The 21,117-nt window shown below is 47.0% G+C and overlaps 1 protein-coding gene across 3 annotated transcripts in view; it reads left to right on the forward strand.

Moving 5' to 3' along the window:
* The first annotated feature begins 857 nt into the window (after positions 1-857).
* PIGU (phosphatidylinositol glycan anchor biosynthesis class U) overlaps positions 858-21,117 on the forward strand; it is a 40,755-nt gene continuing 20,495 nt past the window's right edge. For 2 of the 3 annotated variants that reach the window (XR_005829969.1, XR_005829968.1), the window contains exons 1-12: positions 858-1,099; positions 2,865-2,929; positions 4,220-4,279; positions 5,264-5,326; positions 6,888-6,997; positions 8,213-8,313; positions 10,305-10,402; positions 12,636-12,790; positions 13,276-13,419; positions 14,245-14,369; positions 16,121-16,263; positions 18,956-19,666. Coding sequence is in view for 1 of the 3 variants with exons in the window: in XM_040609214.1 (XP_040465148.1) it covers positions 970-1,099; positions 2,865-2,929; positions 4,220-4,279; positions 5,264-5,326; positions 6,888-6,997; positions 8,213-8,313; positions 10,305-10,402; positions 12,636-12,790; positions 13,276-13,419; positions 14,245-14,369; positions 16,121-16,263; positions 18,956-19,069 (1,308 nt within the window). In the remaining 2 variants the exon portion in view is untranslated. Of the gene's footprint in view, positions 1,100-2,864; positions 2,930-4,219; positions 4,280-5,263; positions 5,327-6,887; positions 6,998-8,212; positions 8,314-10,304; positions 10,403-12,635; positions 12,791-13,275; positions 13,420-14,244; positions 14,370-16,120; positions 16,264-18,955; positions 20,658-21,117 lie in introns of those variants that run through there. The other variant, XM_040609214.1, reaches the window with a different exon arrangement.

Below are 21,117 nucleotides of genomic sequence, written 5' to 3' on the forward strand. Positions count from 1 at the left end.
GTGTGCTTTCATCCCATCCCGCGATTTTTTAAGACTGCCGGGGTCTTCCTGCCATTTCTCTCCACCCGGACCGAGTGCTGCAAAGGCCGCTTGTGTGAGCGCTCGGCGGGGGCTGCAGGGCGCCGGGGGCGGCGGAGCCAGAAGGGAGGCGTGTGGCGGCAGCGGGGCGCGGGGCCTCCCGGGCAGCCATAGGCCCTGCACGCCGATGGCGCCGTTGAGACCGGACGGGCCGACGGGCTCAGCAGGGCGGCGGCGCTCGGCTGCGTGACAGCCGGGGGAGCTGCGGGCACGGCAAGGCTGCGGGGCGGCGGGTACCCGCTGCCACTCAGCGCCCCGAGGGCACTTGGCCCGCCGGTCCTGGGCAGGCACTGCACTGCCCCGAGCCCCCCCCCCCCGCCGGCTGGAGGAGTGGGTCGGGAGGGGCCGCTGGGAACACCGGCCGCAGCCCGCGCCCGGCAGCCGGGAAGCAGCGCCCCTGGCAGCGGCCCGCCCAAGCTTGCTGCGAGGCCGGCGGGCTGCTGGGGCACGGCCGAGGCACCGGGCCGGCTCCGGGCAGGGCGAGGGCTGCGGGGCCGCCCGCCGGAGGGGTGGCGGGGCCACGGGGCCGCGCCCGCACGGGTGGCGGCGTGGGCCCTGGAGCGACGCGGCCCGGCCCCCGGCCCCGGCCGCCGACAGACAGCGGGGCAGGCGGAAGCGGGACGTGCGCCCCAGGCCCGGCCGCCCCGCAGCGCGGGCAGAGCAGGGGCGCCCGGCCCCCTGCAGCGGCCGCCCCCGCCGGGCGGGCCGGGACGCGGCCTTCGCGCTCCCGCGAAGTTTGCGCCGCCGCGCGGGCCGTAGCGTTCGGGAGGCGGCGGGGCGGCGCGGCGCCTCCCGGGAGCTGTAGTGTTCCCGGCCGGCGGGGCATTGCCGCCGCGCTCTGCGGCCCCGCCCGGGAGCTACAGCCGGCGGCCGCCGGTGCGTGCCGCGAGGATGGCGGCGCCCCTGGTGCTGGTGGTGCTGGTGGCCGTGACGGTGCGGGCCGCGCTCTACCGCTCCAGCCTCGCCGCCTTCATCTCCGAGCGGGTGGAGGTGGCGTCCCCACTAAACGCCTGGAAGCGAGGTGAGGCCCGGCGAGCCCGGGCCGGGGCGCCGCGTCGCCAGCGCGGCTGAACGAGCCGCGGCCTGCGGGGGGTGTCGGTGAGGGGCTCCGGGGCGGTGGCTGCCCGGGGCTGGGGGTCCCCGGGGCTGGGGGTCCCCGGGGCGGGGAGCGCAGCTGCAGGCGGGCAGGGCCCCGGCCCCGGCCCTGCGCCAGCCTGGGGAGAGGCCCGGGCCGCAGTCTCGGGGCCGGGCCCCGGCTCTCCCGAAAGCCGCGTGAGCCCGTCCGCGGCCGCTGTCCCGGGGGAGGTGCGGGCGCTTGGCCGCAGCGGGGCAGGGCTTCGGCCGCGGTGTGCCACCAGCCTGCGTGCGCTGATGCGAGCGGTGGCGCCGAGGTGCGCGTACAGCGGCGGCCCGGCAGCGCCTGGCCCGGGCGCGCTTCCCGCGGGCCGCCCCGGGGCTGCACGGCCCCGGGCCCGGCCCCGCGGAGCGGCCGCGGCCGCCTGGTTCCGCCTGGTTCCCCGTTCCTGCAGGGCTGTGCGCGGGTTCGTTTTCCTTGTTGGGTTTCTGGCCCCACACGTTGTTACCGACACGATTCAAAGTCTCTTCTGAAGACTGAGGTTCAGGTTAATCGGGGCTTTTCGGTGGCATTCATGTCAATAGCGTCTGAGCCTGGTTGGAACCTTAATTTATTTTAAAGATAGCCTTTTAGGAAAATAATATCCAGCTATTATGCATTATTTTATTATGCATAAAATTATTTTCAGTTTTGGGGTGGAAAATAATGGCACAGTGTAATAAAGGTGAAAAGTGTGAATGCACTTGATGACCTGAGGCCTCTGCTGCACAGACTGTAGCACTTCACACCTTACAGTTTCAAAATACAGCTCCCAGAAATTCCCTTGCAGCAATGGCTGCCTTCTCAATCTTACATTAGAGCGTCAAGGTAAGCATCTAGATAGTAAGGAGCACAGTTAGCATCAGTCTTGAAAAGTCTGGGCTGTCATCATGCAGGAACTTTGTGGCAGAGACAGAATCTGCTTCGCCAGCATATCGCTGAACTGGGAACCTCTTGTTGCTTCATGTGGCCTTGTACCTCGGAACACGTGGGCCTGTTTCCCATGGCTTCTCTCACTGCATGCACTGCTCGGTCCCCAGGGAACCTTTGTGCTCCATAAGGTGGAGATTCTATGGAAAAACGTGCATGTGTTGCAGTGCAAGCTGCAATTGCATGATTGCAGAAGATCTGAATTCAGGCTGCAAAATGTCAGGAAGTTTCAACAATGGATAAAGCTTTTAGCTTTGCCTGATGATATGTATTAATTTCTGCTCTTTTATTGTGGTTTTGGACATTTCAGGTCTCTCTACATCTAATTAGGCAAAATAGTTCAAATCCCATATTATGTTGTGATTTGTCCCCAGTTAACTATTTCTCCAGCATAGATATCATGTATCACATAATAGGTGACTTAAAATCAGTAAATATTATACATGTGATTTATATATAGTTAAATGTAAAGCATTTCAGCTATAACATTTTTAGCTGAAACAAATAAATATATTAACAACTGACCATTCAGTTACTGAAGAAATTTGCATGGCAGAAGTAAGAAAGTGATCAAGTCTAGCTGGTTGTTGGCTTTGTGTAATTTTTGTGTTACCCATTCAGATGGCAGTTCAATGTGAGATTCTTACAAGTGTGGGTGTTTTAAAAACTATAGTTTTACTGTTAGGAGATCTTTCTCTTCCCACATTACAGGATTTTAATGCAGGCGTTTTGTATGTTTCAGTGGTCGAAGGATTAGCTCTGCTGGATTTAGGGGTCTCGCCATATTCTGGAGCTATTTTTCATGAGGTGGGTATGCACGCTTCATTTTAAACGTGGTATTCACGTGGCCCATTGCTTAGTCTTGCTGCTCACGGGCTGGCAAAGGCTGGGGACCTGTCTTGCCCCAAAGACTTCAGAGAACTTGGAGCCATGTAACTGTCTGTGCAGTAGCTGTATATGTAGTGTCTAGCACAATGAGGAGATACAGTTCATCACAGAATAACTCTCCGTGCAGATGATCAGCATCATAATATTTGTTACTGCACAAGGAGAGTCTGAAAGAGGGGAGATTTGTAATAAAGAAAATAGTCTGTTCACATCCAGATGTTTCTCTCGGCAGAAGCCAGAGCAGGGAGAGACAGTATCGCTGTGAATCTGAACACAATTTTACTGGATAGCAGCATCTTGAGTTTCTGCATTTGCAAAAATACTAACATTAGCACAAGCATGCAGTACATCTATTCCTCATTTTGAAAACGCCTCATTCTTCCAAACACTTAAGCACCTGTGGGGTTTTGTGGCCTCAAGTGGTCTTAATGACATGGAGGGTATGTCCATACATAGTGTTACCTAGGGGTGAGACATATACTTTGTATTCCTTTGAAAACCTGTTTCTCTCCGATAAATTCTCCTTCTTTAAGCACAGTTTTCTCCCAGACTGTGAAATCCATGCTTATTTATACCATCACATTATTTAAAAAATATTTTAAAAGAAATTTATTTTTTCACGGTGAAGACTGAATTTACACCTTGCAAATACAGTACTTCCAGATTAAGCTTTTCTGTCACAGGAATAATTCAGAAGCATGCTCTTCCTCTTACCCTAGAACGAAAAAGCTGTGGGAGTAAGAGGATGATTGGGCTGTAGTTCTGCTGCTTTGTTTCTAACATGCTTACTTCTTTTTGCTTTATAAAAGACTCACCTAAACAACAGGCTATGTGGGAACTACATTCAAAAGTACCCGCAAACATCCTGAAAAAATAGATTCTCTAGGAGAAATATTTTCTAAAGCTGTTCTGTAAATGCTTTCTATTGTAACTCTACCACCATACTGGTAGAAGTGAAAAGTTGGAATAGAATATAATTTTCAAAGTTGTCGGTGTCTTTTATAAAGTGTATTGAGAACTTTGCAAGGAGAAAGACCAGTAAGTGTGATTGGATTATTCACTTTACCCTGCAGTAAAAGCATTGTAGGAGAGACTAAGGAAAATGACCTTTTGCAGTCTCTCATAGTACTACTGCTTTTTTCTCATCAAATCGCCAGTTGTTTTATCTGGACAGTATTTGACATGGGTTTCCCTTCTGCTCTCTTTTAGACCCCACTGATAATATATCTCTTTCACTTCCTGATCGAATATGCTGAATTGGTGTTCATGGTAAGCGCTCCTGGAAAGCTCCTCTTGAAAGGTCCCATTCTGTGAAATGCTGATGTATGACTTTCCTTTTGCTCCTGTAAGAATAAAGGACCTTCAGCCTCCCTGTCGTTCAGATTCCTGCTGAGCTCACGGTTTAATTAGAAAGGCAGCTTTGCCTGTACAAACGCACGTTCGGGCTTCTTCCTTGTTGTACATACTCCTCCTTTTCTGTGAGTTCTTGGTTAGATAAGTATCCCCACAGAGGGATGGGAAGTTGGCATTTGTTTTCAAAGGTTACTTCTTAACAGGTCACAATATTTTGTCCCCCCGCCTTAATGCCTACGCTGCAGCATTTTTCACTAAAACCTGCTGCCAAACCCCAGGCCTGCAAAGAGAGCACAAATGAGTTAGTCCTCCAAATGCCTCTTGTAAACTATTCTCTTCAGTTCTACATAATTCAGAAGGACAGAAATCATATAGCTGGCTGCACATGCCGCCTGGTGGAGCCTCTCTCCCCAGATCCCTGCTGGGCAGGTCTCACGCAGAGCTAACGGCCATCTGTGTTGTGCTTGTGCTGATTGTTCAGATGACTGTACCACTGCCTGGTAAGTTTGGGACAGCTCAAGGCACTGTTGTGCTGGATTAATGGACAGGTGGATTTAGCCAGCTGGGCACTGCCGCAGTGTTGCCTGTGCTCTAATTAGACCAGTGTTTCTCTCTATTACCCTCGCATACTTCTTTCCGTGAATAATTTTTTTTGCCCTTAATTCCCTATTCTCTTGTTTTGTAAATATTAATATCTCTGATACAGCTCGTGGCTTCAAGGTTAAGCAGTGGTGTGTGAGCACAGCGTACAAATCTGCCATCTAGTGTTTTTAAAGCTTGTTTTTTCTTTTTGTGAGCTGATTCAGATCAGAATCCTTGTTCAGCATTGCAGTACTGTCCAATATCTTTCTCCATTTGTTTATTTTGCTTACTGTCACTGTTTATGCCTTGCTTTTTTAGATAACTGATGTGCTAACTGCTGTTGCCCTTTACTTGGCCATCCAAGACTTCAACAAAGTTGTGGTAAGCTGACTTGCCAGCGTTGCTGGTCCTCTTCTCCCAGCAAGTATAATTGTCTTGTACCAAAGAAAACACTTGCCAGAAGATGCAGTGTCAACCAGTCCTTGTGGCAATAAATCTGAGCATATCTCAGTGATCAATAAACATGGGGACTGAATGTGGTAAACAAGTGAGGTATTTTAGGGTTTTTTGTGGCAGTATTACAGTAGGAATCAAATTAGTGACTGTAGCTACCATACTGCACTTGAATGATGATCACAACAGTGTAGATTATTTGATCTGAAAGGAGTATAAAGAATTTGAGAAATCTGTGAGAATGCAATAGCCAATGAAATGCAGACAAGTCCAGGGTCACAGTACACGAGAGGAGATGTGAGATTTGGGAGTGTGTACTGAAAACCTGAAAAACTGAAAACTTCAGTTGTTGTGGCAGTTTGCAGTATGCAGAATTTAATTACTGGTCTATGGATCTGGCAAGACTTGAGCACTCCCTTTTCTCACCTCTGCTCCTGCTGCAGTCTTCTGTACGTTTTGTAGCTAGAGCCTGGAATGTTTTACCTTGAACAGAGTTTGTGTTTGCACATGGCATGGGTTAATACACAGGCTGGAAATGTATAAAGGAAGGAATAAAACCTTGCAATGATGCTGAGGTGACATAAATAATTCTGGTGAGCAAGGTAGAAGTCTGACACCAAATATTACTTGATCTCTTCAAACTACAAGTTGGTCGTGAGTGATTCCTCCCATCTCTCTCTCATAAGTAGCTCAAAGAACGTTTGGTATAAGCAATGCTGTGCTCTCTGCAATCCAAGAGGGGCAGTGATTCGGTATCAACGTGAACAGGGAGGCTGCATTTTCTACAGAATCTGTATGGCTCCCATCCAGCTATGTGCTTCTTCCTTGTCCTCTGACTTCGAGGTTGAAGAAATAACTCAGTAACTCTGTTCAATGACAGAACTGCAGACGTGTAAAAATTCTGCATGTGAGTTAATTTGCTTGTTGGGAATTTATTGTCAGCATCTCTCCTTCTGTCTCACCATGACATAGTTCACTGGGTTCGTAATTCTGATTTCTTTCTTGTCTCCATAGGGAGCATCATAGAACAAGATAGATTAAAGAGAGACATTTTGGGTCCCAAAAGAGAATTTGGCACAGCAGATACTGGGTCCCTAAAGGGGATTTGGCATAGCAGTGTCCATCTTCAAAATAACAAAGAATGCATGCTTCTGTGACTTGGTTTCTCAGGGCTTGTATGTTGAACGGTGAATTTATAAAGTCAGCTTTTCATTGGAGATCCAAGCAGGCTTTAGGAAGATTGAAAGTATTAAACTCTAGTGTGTTGAATTCCCTGTCAGCTGCGTCAAGAGCTAGACGCAGGTAATTAAGGAAGTTCAAGTAAGTAGAGATTATCTTCTTTCTCCTGACTTCCACTTCAGTTGTTAAGTATGTGGGAAAAGAGAGGGAGTTTGGCTCATGCCTGGGGCTACATGTAATGAAAATCCTGAGTAGTAAGAAATAATGACTTTCCTCACCTGACAGTCTTTGGTCATTCTCTCTTCTTCAGTTCAAAAAGCAAAAGCTCCTAATCGAGCTGGATAAATATGCACCAGATGTGGCTGAACTCATCCAGACGCCTATGGAAATGCACTACATCCCCCTCAAGGTAGCATTATTGTAAGTATTGCTGCTTGTAGGCTGCAGTAGGCTGCTTTGGTCCCTCAGCTCCCTTTGGTTTTATTTGTCTGATTCAGTGTTTGTTAGAAGATTCACCCCCCCCAGAATTCTGAATTGAATATTATATGTAAAAATCCCCCCAGCCCTAGTACTCGGTTTAAAAGTAAAAAGCAGATGCTTTTGCAAATGTTTGTTGCCAACAAATAAATTCGCTCACACCCTCTGAGGCCGGCTCAACAGCATAAGGTCATTAATTTGGTAGCCAGAATGTTGTGTCTGCACAGTTCATATTCCCATTTATCTTGCCAGTACACAAATGTTATCAAAATTGGTTCTATGCCTCCAAAATGTTTGAGTGTCTTTTCAGAAAAGTTAGGAGAATTTTTGAGCAATTGGAGAAAGTGTTTGCTGAATATCACAACTTGAAGATCCCAGAATTGTTTATAACAATTCAAAGATACATTCAGTTGGTCATCTTAGTAATGTTGTGTCTTGCTGTTCCTCTGTATGCTAAGCATTTTTTTAATTTCTGAAAGCTTCAACTAAAACAAATACTCTACAAGCAAGGTACTTAATGTCAAAGAACTATTTTTTTCTTTGGAGTTTTGACATTAATAGATTATTATCTGAATTATTCTGTGTCAGAGAGAGTTTTCCATTAGATATGTTGTTATTTTTTCTTATTTTCATATGATTTTGTAAAATGGTATGTTCACCAGGCTGAGAAAGGTAGTTTGTATACATTGCAGACTGTTTTGTATTTAACATTGTTGCACATTGCCATGGCAAAGTCAGGATTTGGTTCCATCCTGCTGTCTTCTTATTTTTATTCTTCAGAGCCAATAAATGTGAGTAGCAGAAAGTGTTTACTTTGGACCCAATAACCCTAGGTCTGACGGAATAAATGCACAATGTTTCTGCAAAGCAAGAAACGTTTATGGTTGTCATTTTCTAGGATAGAACTTGCATTTTAGACATCTTCCCAACTGTCTCCTTTTCTGCAGTGTGCTCTCTGTGGCCACTGTGTCCAAGACCACAATCCAAAGATGTGGGTTTTGCTCCAGACTGAGGAACCTGTTCAGCTGAGTTAATTTGATGAGAGGACCCCATCAAATGTGAATAAGTAAATGGCAAAATGCATCTGTTTTTCCTTTGAACATCGCTTTATTAGATGCTGTCTCCTCTGAATATAACTCGAGCTTTTATGTTTTTCAGCTATCTGTTAAACCCCTACACTGTGATGTCTTGTGTGGCAAAGTCTACCTGCGCCATCAACAATACTGTCATTGCATTCTTCATTTTAGCTACAATAAAAGGTAACACAATGAAGAAAAAATGGTTCTTTATGACTTTCTATAAATATTAGAAAAGTAGTAGAAATTAAACCAAGGGACTTTTCAGATAGGGTTGTTACAAAGATCTCGGTGAAACACAGCAGAAACAGGACTGGAACAAGGCCAAAGTTCTACCTGAAATCACAAGATCAAGAGATTTTATAGTCAAGTCAAAACTTTCACCTCAGTGTAACTAGGAGTTTCATCTATAAAAACTGACTCCTTTTCCTGGATGACTTCAAATAGTTTTCTGTTTGTGCAGAAATGCATGTCTGTGTGTAGGAGGACATGATGCTCTGCTGCTCTTTCTTTTGTATGTGAATATGCACTTGAATATGCAATTTATTTTCAAAGTGTATTCTTTGAACTTTTATTCAAAAGCAAGCAGTTGCCTGCAGCTCTTTTTTGGCTTTCACTCACAGTTGTAAACTTGGTTTGAAATCAGCTAACTGAGCTTTGGGGAAGCAGAAACAGTAGCTAAAGACCCATACCAGCACGGTTGACTAGATTATGGCCAAATAGCTGTTTCATTCATCTTGTGCGTAATGCCAGGTTTCTGTTTCTTTTATGACTCCCCAGTGCTAAAGTCTTTTAGCATATGTGATTTGTACTAGTCACATGAGTTTTAGGAGATCTCTGCTGGGTCAGGGGAAAGGTCAGTCTGATCTCTTCTCCAGCAGTGTCCAGACCCAGACCTTGCAAATAAAGCTGATATAGATTGTTTTTATTAGTGTCTCCAAAAGAAAGCTTTCTTCTACTTGTTGACTAATTGAGGCGGGAGGGGTTTTGATTTAGAAGCATTTGCAAAAGCCAACCAGTGAGGGTCCATTTAATTAAACGATTTGTAGCTGTTCACTGTTACCATAAGACAAATAGTTCAGTCATAGACAAAACTGTACTGGCTGTCCCCTGAGGTTTTTTCCTGACTGGGAGTGTGGCAGCCCCTAGGTTTTCAAGTGGGCAAAGAGATGAAGTCAGATTATGACTGTGATTTCTGGGTACCAATTCCTTATATCTGTGCAGAATTGAACACATGGTAAGATAGGGGATAGGGATTTTTTGTCTAGGAGAGTGTAGTTGAAGAATGGAGAAGGCTTATCACCGGGTAACGCTGTATTTTCACTTTCAAATGGTGGAAGCAGATTGAAGCTTACAAAGTGTTTGATGTCAGTAGGCTGACAATTAGTCCAGTGCACTGAGTCAGGATGCTTGCTGTCTAAGCTTTTTTACGGGTGACTTCCATCAAGTGACATAAGACTGAAAGCTATAACCAGACTACCGCACTGGGTGCTTGTATTTTTATTGTTTAACCTGGGACCTTTTGGACTTGATTTCTGGTATTGGTAGTTGGGCCGTGTGAGTATTCAGCACAGCCCAACCTGAGGCACCTCAAGTAAAGCTTCCTTAATAAAGGGATTCATATTTTTAAGACCACATGGAAAAAGCTGTGCTAATCCTCTCTGTGCCTCAGTTTTAGTATCTGTAAAGTAGGGCTGATGCCACTTTATTCCTTCAGCTGCAGACTTTCTCTTGCTCTCTTTCACAGAGCTTTGCTGAGGGCCCCGACATATTCTGGTGACGACATTATCCAGCATGTCCAGTATGAGTGTAACAGCTGTTTCATGCGGGTATGACTTAAGTGAATGCATTCCCATGCATAAACAGCAGCTGGCATGGCCTGCATATAGACTGAATTACATGAATCTCTTTCTATACATGAATGAAAGAAGATATAAACCAGTCAGTGGTTCTTTCTTGTGGGAGAATCACCTTGGTACGAGTCATTCTCTGTTCAAAATGTAGTTAAGAAAAGGACACAGCCCAGGACACGTTCTGCTAAAAACACCTTTAAGGGGTGTTTTGGTATTTGTAAAGCCCCTGAAGGGGGTTATGCATTTATTCCCATTTGTTTGTAAGGCTGTTATATTAAATGTTCCTTACAAATGAACAGTTGGGGTTTTTTTTCTTTGCAGGTAGTGCCTTCCTCAGTGCTGTGTTCCTGGCCTTAGCTACATACCAGTCACTCTACCCTCTCACATTGTTTGCTCCAGCACTCCTTTACCTTCTACAGGTACGTGATTTCTAACTGTTGGCACCTGTCGTCATCTTGTAGCTGTGCAGGGACAGTACTTAGCTATTGAGAGGGGAGTCAAGCAAGTCCTGGGTTTCAGAAAAAGTGGCTCTCCTCAGGCTATGGAAAGTTTGAAGCCTTAATGGGGATGCCTGTGCGTAGAGAGAAGGAAGCCAGAAAGTCATATACAGAACTGGCGGGTGTTCGGCTTGCTTGAAATAAGTGCTATTCTTTGTGTCATGTGAATAGCAATGGGGATTTTAGACCTGGAGAATTCCTTTGCACCGACATAGATCACTGAGCTGTGTTTGAGTGAGGAGCACTGTGTTTGAATCACTCAAGCTCGGAAATGCTGATCTGGAGTTTAATGGCAAAAGGTGTGTGCTTGTGAAAGTGCCTGGTTTCCCTTGTCCTTTATCCCTCCCCAGTAACAAGGCCCCTGAATTCCAACGGGACTGACCTTGCACATTAACCAGTAAACAATGCCTCAACAGACAGACACTGCTCCGGGCAAAACTAGCCCCGCTGTAGGGTGGTAGGCACATCGGCAGGCAGGGGTAGGGTTTAAAGCCGAGGCAGCTCTTTCCTAGTGATCGGGTTCATCACTGGTTTGCCTGCATGCTTCCCACTGGTCTCTCTCTTAGCTCTTGTGCTGATACTGTACACAGTGACTTAACTGAGAGTCCAAATTATAATGCACTTAAGGAAAACTGATCATTTTCTAGTCTTGCTGTGATGTGGGAGCAACGTGAGGCTGTGACCACTAGCAGAGGGCTCTTACCCAATTCACAGATCATTTGGTGATCTTTTTTATTGTGTTTGCCACTCTGAAATTTCTGCCATTGGAGTATTTTGCCAGCTTTTCTTGGTTGCTTCTGTCCTATCTCCCTCATGACTTGTATAGCTAATCTTAACTACAGATTTGTGACAGCCTGTTCTCAAATCTCTGAGCTTCGAAAGAGAGTGGAGAGTCAGTTCTAGTCCATTTTCTTTCCCTGACTATCTGGTATGAATGTCTCTTACTTTTTTCAGAAATTTTATTATTTTTAGTCTTTGCAAGACAAGAACTGCTGTGGAGTCAGTGTTACTTTTTCAGTTTGCTATTTTTTCGGAGCATTTACTTTATATATTTTAGTCTCATTTGTTGTCTTTTAACTTTGGCTAAAGTAAAGTGGCAAAAGTAGAAGCACTGTGTTCACAAGCAACAAGAAGTGCTTTGATATGTGAATGCCTAATTTGTAACTTTTAAAGGGGATCATGTTAGTGTGTGTTCTTTTATCCAGACTTGTAAATGAACTTCACTGCATTCTTTGTACAGAACTAAACAGCTTTTCTCCAGCACTTTCCAATCTGTCCTGCCAAAAATCTTTGGTAAACTTGCTTACATTGTTCCAGCAAGTGGTATTGAACATGCGGTGACTGAGAAAACAGAGTGTGCTTTACACAGGGCTCACATCAGTTACAGCTGGTCTCTGTACATCTGCCAGTGTAAACCCTAGTACTAAATGGAAAAGCCACATCACTTATGTGGAGTTACAGAACCCTGAGCAATTCCCAAAGGTTTTTGCCCCTGTGTGTGTATTTGTCTTTACAAATGCAGTCAGGGGACCTCTTGGAGTGAGATACCTATATATCATGTTATGTGACAAGGGCTTGTGGTCGACCTGTCAGGACATGTGGCAGTGGCAGGACTGCAGCAGTTGTCTTTGTCTGAGGAGACAACCTTTTAGAGGGATCCTTTGTGCTTAGGAGCCTGCTGGATGTCCTCTTTTCTGATTTCAGCAGAGCACGAATGCCAGTCCGTGTGGTGGAGACCTGGCATCACAGGGTGGTGGGTTGTGGGGCAGGGCTCTTTGTCACCCAGATGATGTGGGCTCGTGCAGCAGAACACAAGCAGCAGTACAGTATTGCAGACCTCTAAGGTACAAGTATAGCTGTGCGGAGGTGGTGAATGTTACACTGAGTGCACGAGAACTGACTCACAAGCAGAAATTACCAGCCTAGGTACAGTATTTTCAAGCACAGGTCTGGGAATCATGTGCAATGTGTATGACTTAATTGGCCAGATTGAAGAACATCAAGCAAATTGTGCTTGAGCACTACTTCTTCCAGTGCTATAGTACCAGTGTTTGACGCTTTCTTTCATCAATTTAAAATCATGTTCTGAACACTCAGGTTTTTTGTGGCTTTTCACCTGATAAGGGATATCTGCCTGCTTGTATTTAATTTTCAGCGTCAGTTCATACCAATAAAACTGAGAAGTAAAAGTTTCTGGCTCTACACCATGCAGTATGCAGCCCTGTACCTGTGCAGCCTGGTGGTGATCATCTGCCTCTCCTTCTTCCTCCTCAACTCCTGGGATTTTATCCCATCTGTTTACGGGTTTATGTAAGTATAAGGATTCTTACTGGTTTGTCTGTCTAGCCCTGCTGTGTTGTTTCTTGTGCATCACTCCCTGTCCCAAGAAGCATGTGATCTGTGATTTTACTGGCAATGCAAGAAAACAAAGTGTGTGGAGAAGAGCAGGCATTAGCCAACTTCCGTTAATTAAGTTACAGCAAGAATTAGAGAAGACAGGAGATGTTTTCCACAGAGTTGATTGGAAATGGATTTGACTGTTGAGCTACTGTGGCGGTGGAATTTTTATCTCTGGAGAAGTGTCTGTTTGGGAATGGTTTAAATCCTGCTGGGGCATAGGGAAACATTAGTCCCTTTTCTCTCCAGGTTTTCACCCCTTTGATTTCTCTTCCATGTATTTAAAATATAGGTCCTCCATCCGTTAAGCAAACAATGCTTAATTAATGCAACAGAAGCAGGGCAGTGAAAAACAACCATATAAAAATGTTACCTTGACTTTTCTTTTCAAATTTCAGCCTTTCCGTTCCAGATCTGACACCCAATATTGGCCTTTTCTGGTACTTCTTTGCAGAGATGTTTGAACACTTCAGTCTTTTCTTTGTATGTGTGTTTCAAATCAACGTGTTCTTCTACACCATTCCCTTGGCAATAAAGCTAAAGTAAGTATGTTTCTGTGCTAGTTTTTTTACTCTTGCTTGTCTGGTGGAAGCTTATAAGGCTGGCATCAGATGTCTGGATCTACAAGCCTGAAAAAGATAGGTTCTTTTAACAGGGCCTATCCTCCTAATTTCGCAAAGTTTCAATCTTTATTCCTCTTAAATGGAGTGAGTTGGGCTCTGCTACGCAACAAATGTGTTACAGGCATCAAAAGAGAGAGCAGAAATTTAGGCTGCAGAGGTGCCTGTTCCCTGCCAGCGTAAGCCACTGTAGTCAGAAAGCAAGAAGGAACTCTTGGATGGACCGTCAAGTTTTTTATTGTCAGAAAAAAAGTGAAAATTTGGGGACATTCCTAGCAGACTGCGCTGACAATGTTACCCTTCTTTCTGATAAAAACACCTGTTAACACTCCTGGATTCTTAGTGAGCTTATCCTCTTGACTTGGAGTGGACAGATATCATGCCATACCAGAAGGACAACTGTGGGCTTCTCCAAATAACCTTCAGAGAGGATTTTTTGATTGCTTTTTAGCAAGTAAGACAGAGCTGGGGAAGAGCGGCCCAGATGACCAGCTGTATAAATGTGTGAGCTGTGGCATGATGTCTCTGTGTGAGGGCAGTGAGCAAATGTGCATCCCCTTACACTGCTTCTCTGCAGAGCAGCTCTCACTACCCTACCCGGCGCTCAGAGGCTCGTGTGGAGAGAACAGGGGTACAAGAGCCTTTATCAGCCTAGCCCACAGTACATTTGTGCCCTCGCTGATACTTATTTCCAGTTTCCAGAGACTCTCTTGCATCCTCTTATCCTTCATGTCTTTTCCCTTCTAGGGAACACCCTGTGTTCTTCATGTTTGTCCAGATCGCAATCATTTCTATCTTCAAGTCCTATCCCACTGTGGGAGACATTGCACTGTACATGGCCTTCCTTCCAGTCTGGAGCCACCTTTACAGATGTAAGTTCTTTGTGTTTGATTGTTCCTTATGCAGTGGGGAAGGGCCTGTCCAATAACTGTCACCACTAAACGAAACCAGGCCCGTGTCTGCAGGCTCTTGTGGTTTCCTTTGGGTGTCTGGAAGGAGGCTTGATTTTTCTGGTGATACAGTCTCTAATATGTCTTTAGGACCATGGTTCAAATTGATTGAGGAGGGAATTTTCACTTATACCTTATCTTCCCCGCCTCTCCGAGTTGTTCCGAAGATTAACGTTTTTGTAAGAATGTTTCAGTCCTGCACAAGGGATGTGGCTTGTTAAAAAGTACATCCATCCTTCAGACGCTTCACTCCCATTTAAGGATGTGTAATTTGAACACTGCTTCTGCAGTCGGTGAGTCCCCCAGCCTTAAAATGCTGCACCATGCAGTGGTTCTTTGTTTTGCATCTGCTTATTTGCTTTGAGTGCAAGTAACTGAACTACTCCAAGCAACTGTTGGTTTTTTCTTAAATGCTTCGTAAAGGACCTCTTTAGCTCTTTAAATCACCAGAGAGCTTCCTGATGATTTTCAAACTCAGGCTGTAGCTCCTGCTACACTGGGGAGGTTTGGAAGCACTGTGCTTTTCCTGATGTTTCTTGCTTAAACCAACTGCTTTGTTGTCTGGCTGCCAGGTTGTCTGGGCCTTTTACTGCAGTCTTCTCTAACCCAGGCCCAGCTAGCCCGCCTGATGGTCAAGAGGCTGGGAGACCATCTGCTCTATTAGTTTTAGACTAAGGAAAGCTGAGGCCAAAGCAGCTGTAATAAAACAGGGCAGGAAGCCCCAGGCTAGCCCTGAGCATGTCACAGCCATAGCAGGTGATGTAATTCTGGGAAACCCAGATTCGGCGTAGTTTAGTTGCACCTTCCAAGCATGCAGATAAGGGGACTGTGGCCAGTGAGAGGGACAGTCATCTGTCACATGCTCCCACCCCACAGCGAGTGCATACACCTGCTGAACAAGAAGTTTAAGAAGAGGCGTGAACAGGTTTGGATGTGACGGTGCTCTTAAAATGCCAGATAACTCCCTTCAGCTTCAGAATTGTTGGGAGTCTTTCCGTTACCTTCACGGACATTGGCTGAGCTATGGCCAAGCACAGCAACACCAGTGCCAGGATACTGGTGCCAAAGGACAGTAGTTCACAGAAAACAAAATCTCCTCTGACCTAGTAGTTCTGGCTCTTTCAGACAAAGTTGTGCTTTGTTTTTGTCCATCTGGCACATATGCAGACTAAGGGATTCTGGCCACGCTTCATTTCCTTACCACCTCCCAAGAAAGTGTCTCTTCCTATGGCCCACAGGTTCTTTTTTTTCCTTTGTCATCACCTTGATGAGGCTAGGGAATGGTGTGCTCTGCTCTCTGAATCATGATGCTTGTGGAAAGGCTCTTCTCAAAACTGCTGGCTTTGGCTTTTTGGCGTCTACACTACCAGAGTCCTTCAAGGCAGGAGTTTGGGAGCAGGACCTGGAAGGAAAGAGCTACGAATGAGGATTTCACACTCAAGCGAAGGCAGAAGTACTGATTTTAAAGGGAAATATAGTGTATTTCTTACAAAAACTAGCCAGGAAAATATTAAAGCAAACTGAAAGATTATTGGAGAGAAGTATGTGTTGGCAAGTGCCTCTTTCCCCGCCCCCCCCCCCGCCCCCTGCACATACCCTAAATACCATTGCTGGTTGTGTGAGCATGGCTGCTCAATAATGCATCATTTTAACAGCTTGGTTTTCTTTTGCAGTCCTCCGGAACATCTTCATCCTGTCATGTGTGCTCATTGTCTGCTCCCTCCTGTTCCCCGTTCTGTGGCACCTATGGATTTATGCAGGAAGTGCCAACTCCAATTTTTATTATGCCATCACGTTGACTTTCAACATAGGGCAGGTTAGTAGAGCAAGGCAAACAAGGCTGCACTTTGGGTAGGTCTCTGGATTGGGTGTCCTGTCAGCAGCTGCAAATTCTGCAGGATGTATGGGGCTCTTTGCATCCTGTGTAGTCCTGCATAGCAGCTTCCCACCTCTCCTTGCTGAAATCTGCCTGGTCCTCGCCTTCTGGCACACTAATGGGAAAGAGTTCTTGTATGTAGTATTTGAGCTGCAGCTTCACAATCCAGCTAGATTTTACTGCAAGTTACATGGTCTGTTGCTTGACATCTCAGTAGGGCAGGACTAAAAAGCACATGAAAAGGTGAGGTAGAGGGAAAATGGTGAGAAAATACGGGGCAGCAGCAGTGGGGCCAGAAAACAGGCAAATGAGAACTTCTTGTACATGGGGACATGGCATCAATTTTTCTGAGCATTATACCTCACTGAAATGTAGGGCTTATGCAGGGTCTCAGTCCTGCCAGGGCTTGCTCTCCCTGCTTCTCTCAAGGCTTATCGCCCCTGGAAGGTGGGATTCAAGGTACACAGTGCTACAACTCTTTTTAAGTCCTTCCTCTTCTCTCTGCTATTTCTTAGTGTCCCTAAGTCCTGGGATAGTTTCATATGAGGATGAGCAGAATGTTCATTTCATGTTAAAGTTGCCTTTATTTTGAATGTGCCTCAACCATTTATGTTTGTCTGCTTCTCCTAAAACTAGAGGAGCAGTTTTGCCAGGGGCTAAAAAGTACCTGCTTGTAGATGCCCCACCCCCTTGATAAATAGGGGCAAACACCCATTCTGCAAAAGCAAAAAGGCTTCATGCAGTGAGTGAGATGAGAGTGGGATATGGAGGTACTACCAAGAAGGGCTTATAGGAAATTGGTAGTGGTTCATTAGCTCTCTAACTACATGTCTTGCTAGAATGAAAGGAATAGTAAAACTTTAATTAGAGATGGCGGATGTTGATATTCTAAGAGTATTTTATTTCCTGCCTGAGAAAGTCATGACAGACCCTGCAAGGTCTTGTCCTCTGTATAAATGCAGACCGAGCAAAAATCTGGTTTCTGATTTCCTTGTGAGAAAGAAGTAGCTCTTATCACCCCTAACCTAAACTCTTTCTTTTCCCATTAAGATATCTGCAGGGAGGTTTAGTTAAAAGTAAAATTAACCATATTAATGCATCATGTCAGTAGTCAGCCATGGTGTTCAGCAAAACAAGTGGATGCTTTCTGGGCACCTCCACGCTTCTTTGTCTGTTGTCCTTCGCACTTTCTCCTCTGACCTCAGCAATCTGCAGCCCTGTTTCTTTTTCCCTCAGTCTCCACCTGGTCCTCCATATCCTCCCGTCCTGCCACTGAGCCTTCTTTGCAGCAGCTGTATTTAACAGTACTCCAAGCAGGCTCTGGCTGACAGCCTGACTCTCCCTCCCTCCCCTTTAGCACTGCAGCAAACTTCAGGTGAGGCACTGTGCCAAAGCAATGCATTGAGTAGCATCTGGACATTGGGACGATAACTGCTAGCTTGGTCTGGCACTGAAAACGTTTTCCACTCTAGTTATGCGGTGCTGTTTTCAGATGGAGGTTGTCAGCATTCCTGGGGAAGGGTGGCACTACAAGAGGCTAAATGACAAATGGCACTTACTGAGCCAGCAGGTCACTGCCCGCGCTTAACAGCAGCCCAGCCTGGCCCTGCAGAGGCAGCTTGCCTGTGGTGACTGCATTAGAGAAACCACCGAGACCCACTCTTGTGTTCTCAGTGCTTTTAGGCAAGGGAGCAGTCACGCTGTGGAGCCTCAGGACAACCAAAGCGGGGCTGAGGAGAGGAGGGACCGTGTGATTTCCACATCAGGTGTCCTTGTTCACTGCAGTTCTTTGGCACTTCAGTTGCGATTTCACACTGCAATGCAGCTGGTGGCAATGCTAGCCTAAGGTACACCTGTCACCCAGGCAGCACAGGGTGGTGCCGACATCCATGTGCGTGTGGCAGCATGCCCTGACCTGGACCAGGGGAAAATCTGGGGGATAACTGGCTCTGTTCACTACGTAAAGGGGGGACAGTGTATACACAGGGTTGGCTGCCCCACCGCAGGCACAGGGGCAGAAAGGAGATGCAAAAGTGTTGAGGGTGGAAGAGGTGCTTTTAGCTGGTGTTGCTCTTGGACATTTTACTGTGAAGCCACAGCCTTGACATTTCAGCTCTTCTCTTCACACCTTAGCCTGGTAAGTATTATTTTGTTAAACCACTAAAGCTTCTGTTTGCTAAGGCTGACCTGGGGAGCTGTGGTATTCCTTCTGCTGCCTGCAAGCTTACCCCTTCTGAGTAGAAATGGCAGTTGGAAAACAATCACAATTGGAAAGTGCTTAATAGCAATCAGCAGTAGGAGACCTTCAGCATTTGGGTTGGACTGCATGACGGTGCTTGCATGGGAGGAGGCCCGTGGGTGAGGCTGAGAGAGTCTGTAGAGCTGTGGCAGTGATGGACCTGCCAGTGTCATACATTTTGGCCAGTTCTCCTTAGTAGAGATGTCTGCAAGATCACATGGGTAGCACAGCAAATAGATTCGTTTAAGTCTCCCTTGGCTTAACACCACAAGGCAGTAGACAAGGGGTGTTCACAGGCTCAGAGAACCTCTTAAACCCCTTCAGGGTCTGTCACAAACACATGCCCCTTTTTATGAATCACCACTGATGTGTCTGAACATCTCACTTCTGCAGATCCTGCTCATCTCAGATTATTTCTATGCCTTCCTCCGGCGGGAATACTACCTCACTCATGGACTCCACTTGACAAGGCAAGATGGGACAGAGGCCATGCTTGTTTTGAAGTAAGGATTGTGCCCACCATTCCCTGGGACATGGACCACGCTAAGGAACATGCAAAGCGTGGTGTATGTGGGGTGGGTGGGGAAGGTTCCCTGAATGAGGTCTGACTTTGGGAATAGTACCTACTAAAAGAAAGGGCCAAGGTTCTTCTGGGAATACCCTCCTGAGCTGCAGGCTCAGTGCAGAGACTAAGAGCTACAAGCAGGAACTGCAGTGCCTCTGTTGGAGCATCTCCCTTCTTCCCTCAGCTGTGCTTTTCACTGCGACCTCAGCCATCAGCTCTGGGCAGTCCAAGAGGAACTGAAGAAAGTGTCTGAGCTAATACCAGGGCTGCATCTCTGGCCCAGAAGGAGCTCGGACCATAAACTTACTGTCACTGCTTCCTGGAGATGTTTGCTTCTCTGGAGATTTCCCCTTCACTGCTTTGACCAGTAGTGCTCCTGCTTAGCACAAGGCATCTCTGGGTATACTTCTGGGTTCTCCTGCTGTTGTGGGATCTGGAAAAATCACATGTACTCGGGCACAGTGGCTGACTGTGAAACAAATGGCTGACCACGGATGAATGACCTGCTGGAAAGAGGAGGGTGGAAGCTGCTGCCACAGGTAATAATTTTGTGCTCAAACTAGGAAGAACTGGAACTGGGGTGAAGACAACAGGGTGGGTACTGGGTAACTGCTGTATCCTGTTGAAGCAACACAGGCACTTTCATGTCGGGAGCAGTACAGAGGCGTTACAGGGTCCCAGAAGGAATGTTACTGTGGAGATAGAACTCCCATTCCTCCTCATTTCTGTAGGGTAACAAAGCTTGATAGTGCAGGGCTTACACTATACTGTTGTGATCGCTTGGGGCAGCAGCCTGGACATGGAAGGAGCAAGCTGCCTGCCTGGGCCAGGGACCGGATCCGTCCACATCTCCCCTTCAAGGCCCCAGACCAAAGCCAGAAGGAGCCTCAGCCACCACTGTTGTGGAGTTGTCAGGCTCCAGGTGTTCCATAGTGTTACACGGCTACAGGATACACGCTTTCCCTGTGTTACCCTCTTGCAAGCACAGCACTGGCCGTGTGGCTGTTAAAGCGTGAGCCCTTGGTTCCCCTGTGAGCTGCTGCCCCCGTGCATGTGACCCACCTGGGCAAAGCCACCAGGCTGGCTTCTTGCTCAGCTGGTTGTATGGTGGCACTGAGCAGTGGTAGCCACAGCGTGCAAGCTTTCTCACTGGTGCTGGGCAGCAGGTAGCCAGCTTCCCTACAGATCCCAGGAAAAATCCAAAGGGCTGGGAATGTGGCAACATCGAAACCAAACTGCACCTGGTATAGCGGAACTGAGAGATAGATGTACCCAGGCAGCTGCGTAAGCAGGTTATTTCTTTCTGGACCATTAAAACTTTTGCCTTACTGCACTGCTGTTAGCGCTTTGGTGGGGGTTCGTTAATGCGAGCCCAGCTCAGCCCCCCGCACTCAGCCACTCCGGCTGGGGCAGGCCCTGCAGCACCCCTGCGCCTCCAGCCATGGCAGGGGCACATGGAGCCACAGCTGCTCTGGGCTGCCAGCTCTGTGGCATGTCTAGGAGCATAATAAACTGTGCAAGTTTTAAACACCCCTGTTGGCTCTGTGTTTGGAGGTGGGGTGAGGGTGAGTGGGGGCTCTGGGCAGCACCAAGAGCCACACAGAGGGGTCGTGAGTGGACCTGAAAGCAAACACAGGGGTCGGGAGGAAAAACAAGTGGCCCTGTAGCACACCAAAAAGCAGACGACATTTCTGGGGTGTGATGAAACCCCAGACAGGCCAGCTATGCACAGTTCAACCCTGCAGCAGTGTTAGAAGTTAGTACGAGGGTAAAGAGCTGGGGCTGTTGGGGGGCTATCTATTTTACAGGCCCTCTCTTCCCACAAAGCAGAAAAAAGTCACCCACCAGGAGGGAGATGATGCTGAAGCAGATGGCAGGATGGAGGTGCAGGGCCATTGGCAGCAGCTCCCATCCTGTCTTCAGCAGCTGAATTTGTTCCTGTGACTGTGCTCAGGGTCCCGCTCCCGGCCACCCACCAGCCCCTGGTGAC

The sequence above is a fragment of the Falco naumanni genome, chromosome 10 (genome assembly GCF_017639655.2).
Source record: "Falco naumanni isolate bFalNau1 chromosome 10, bFalNau1.pat, whole genome shotgun sequence".
Classification (NCBI taxonomy): Eukaryota; Metazoa; Chordata; class Aves; order Falconiformes; family Falconidae; genus Falco; species Falco naumanni.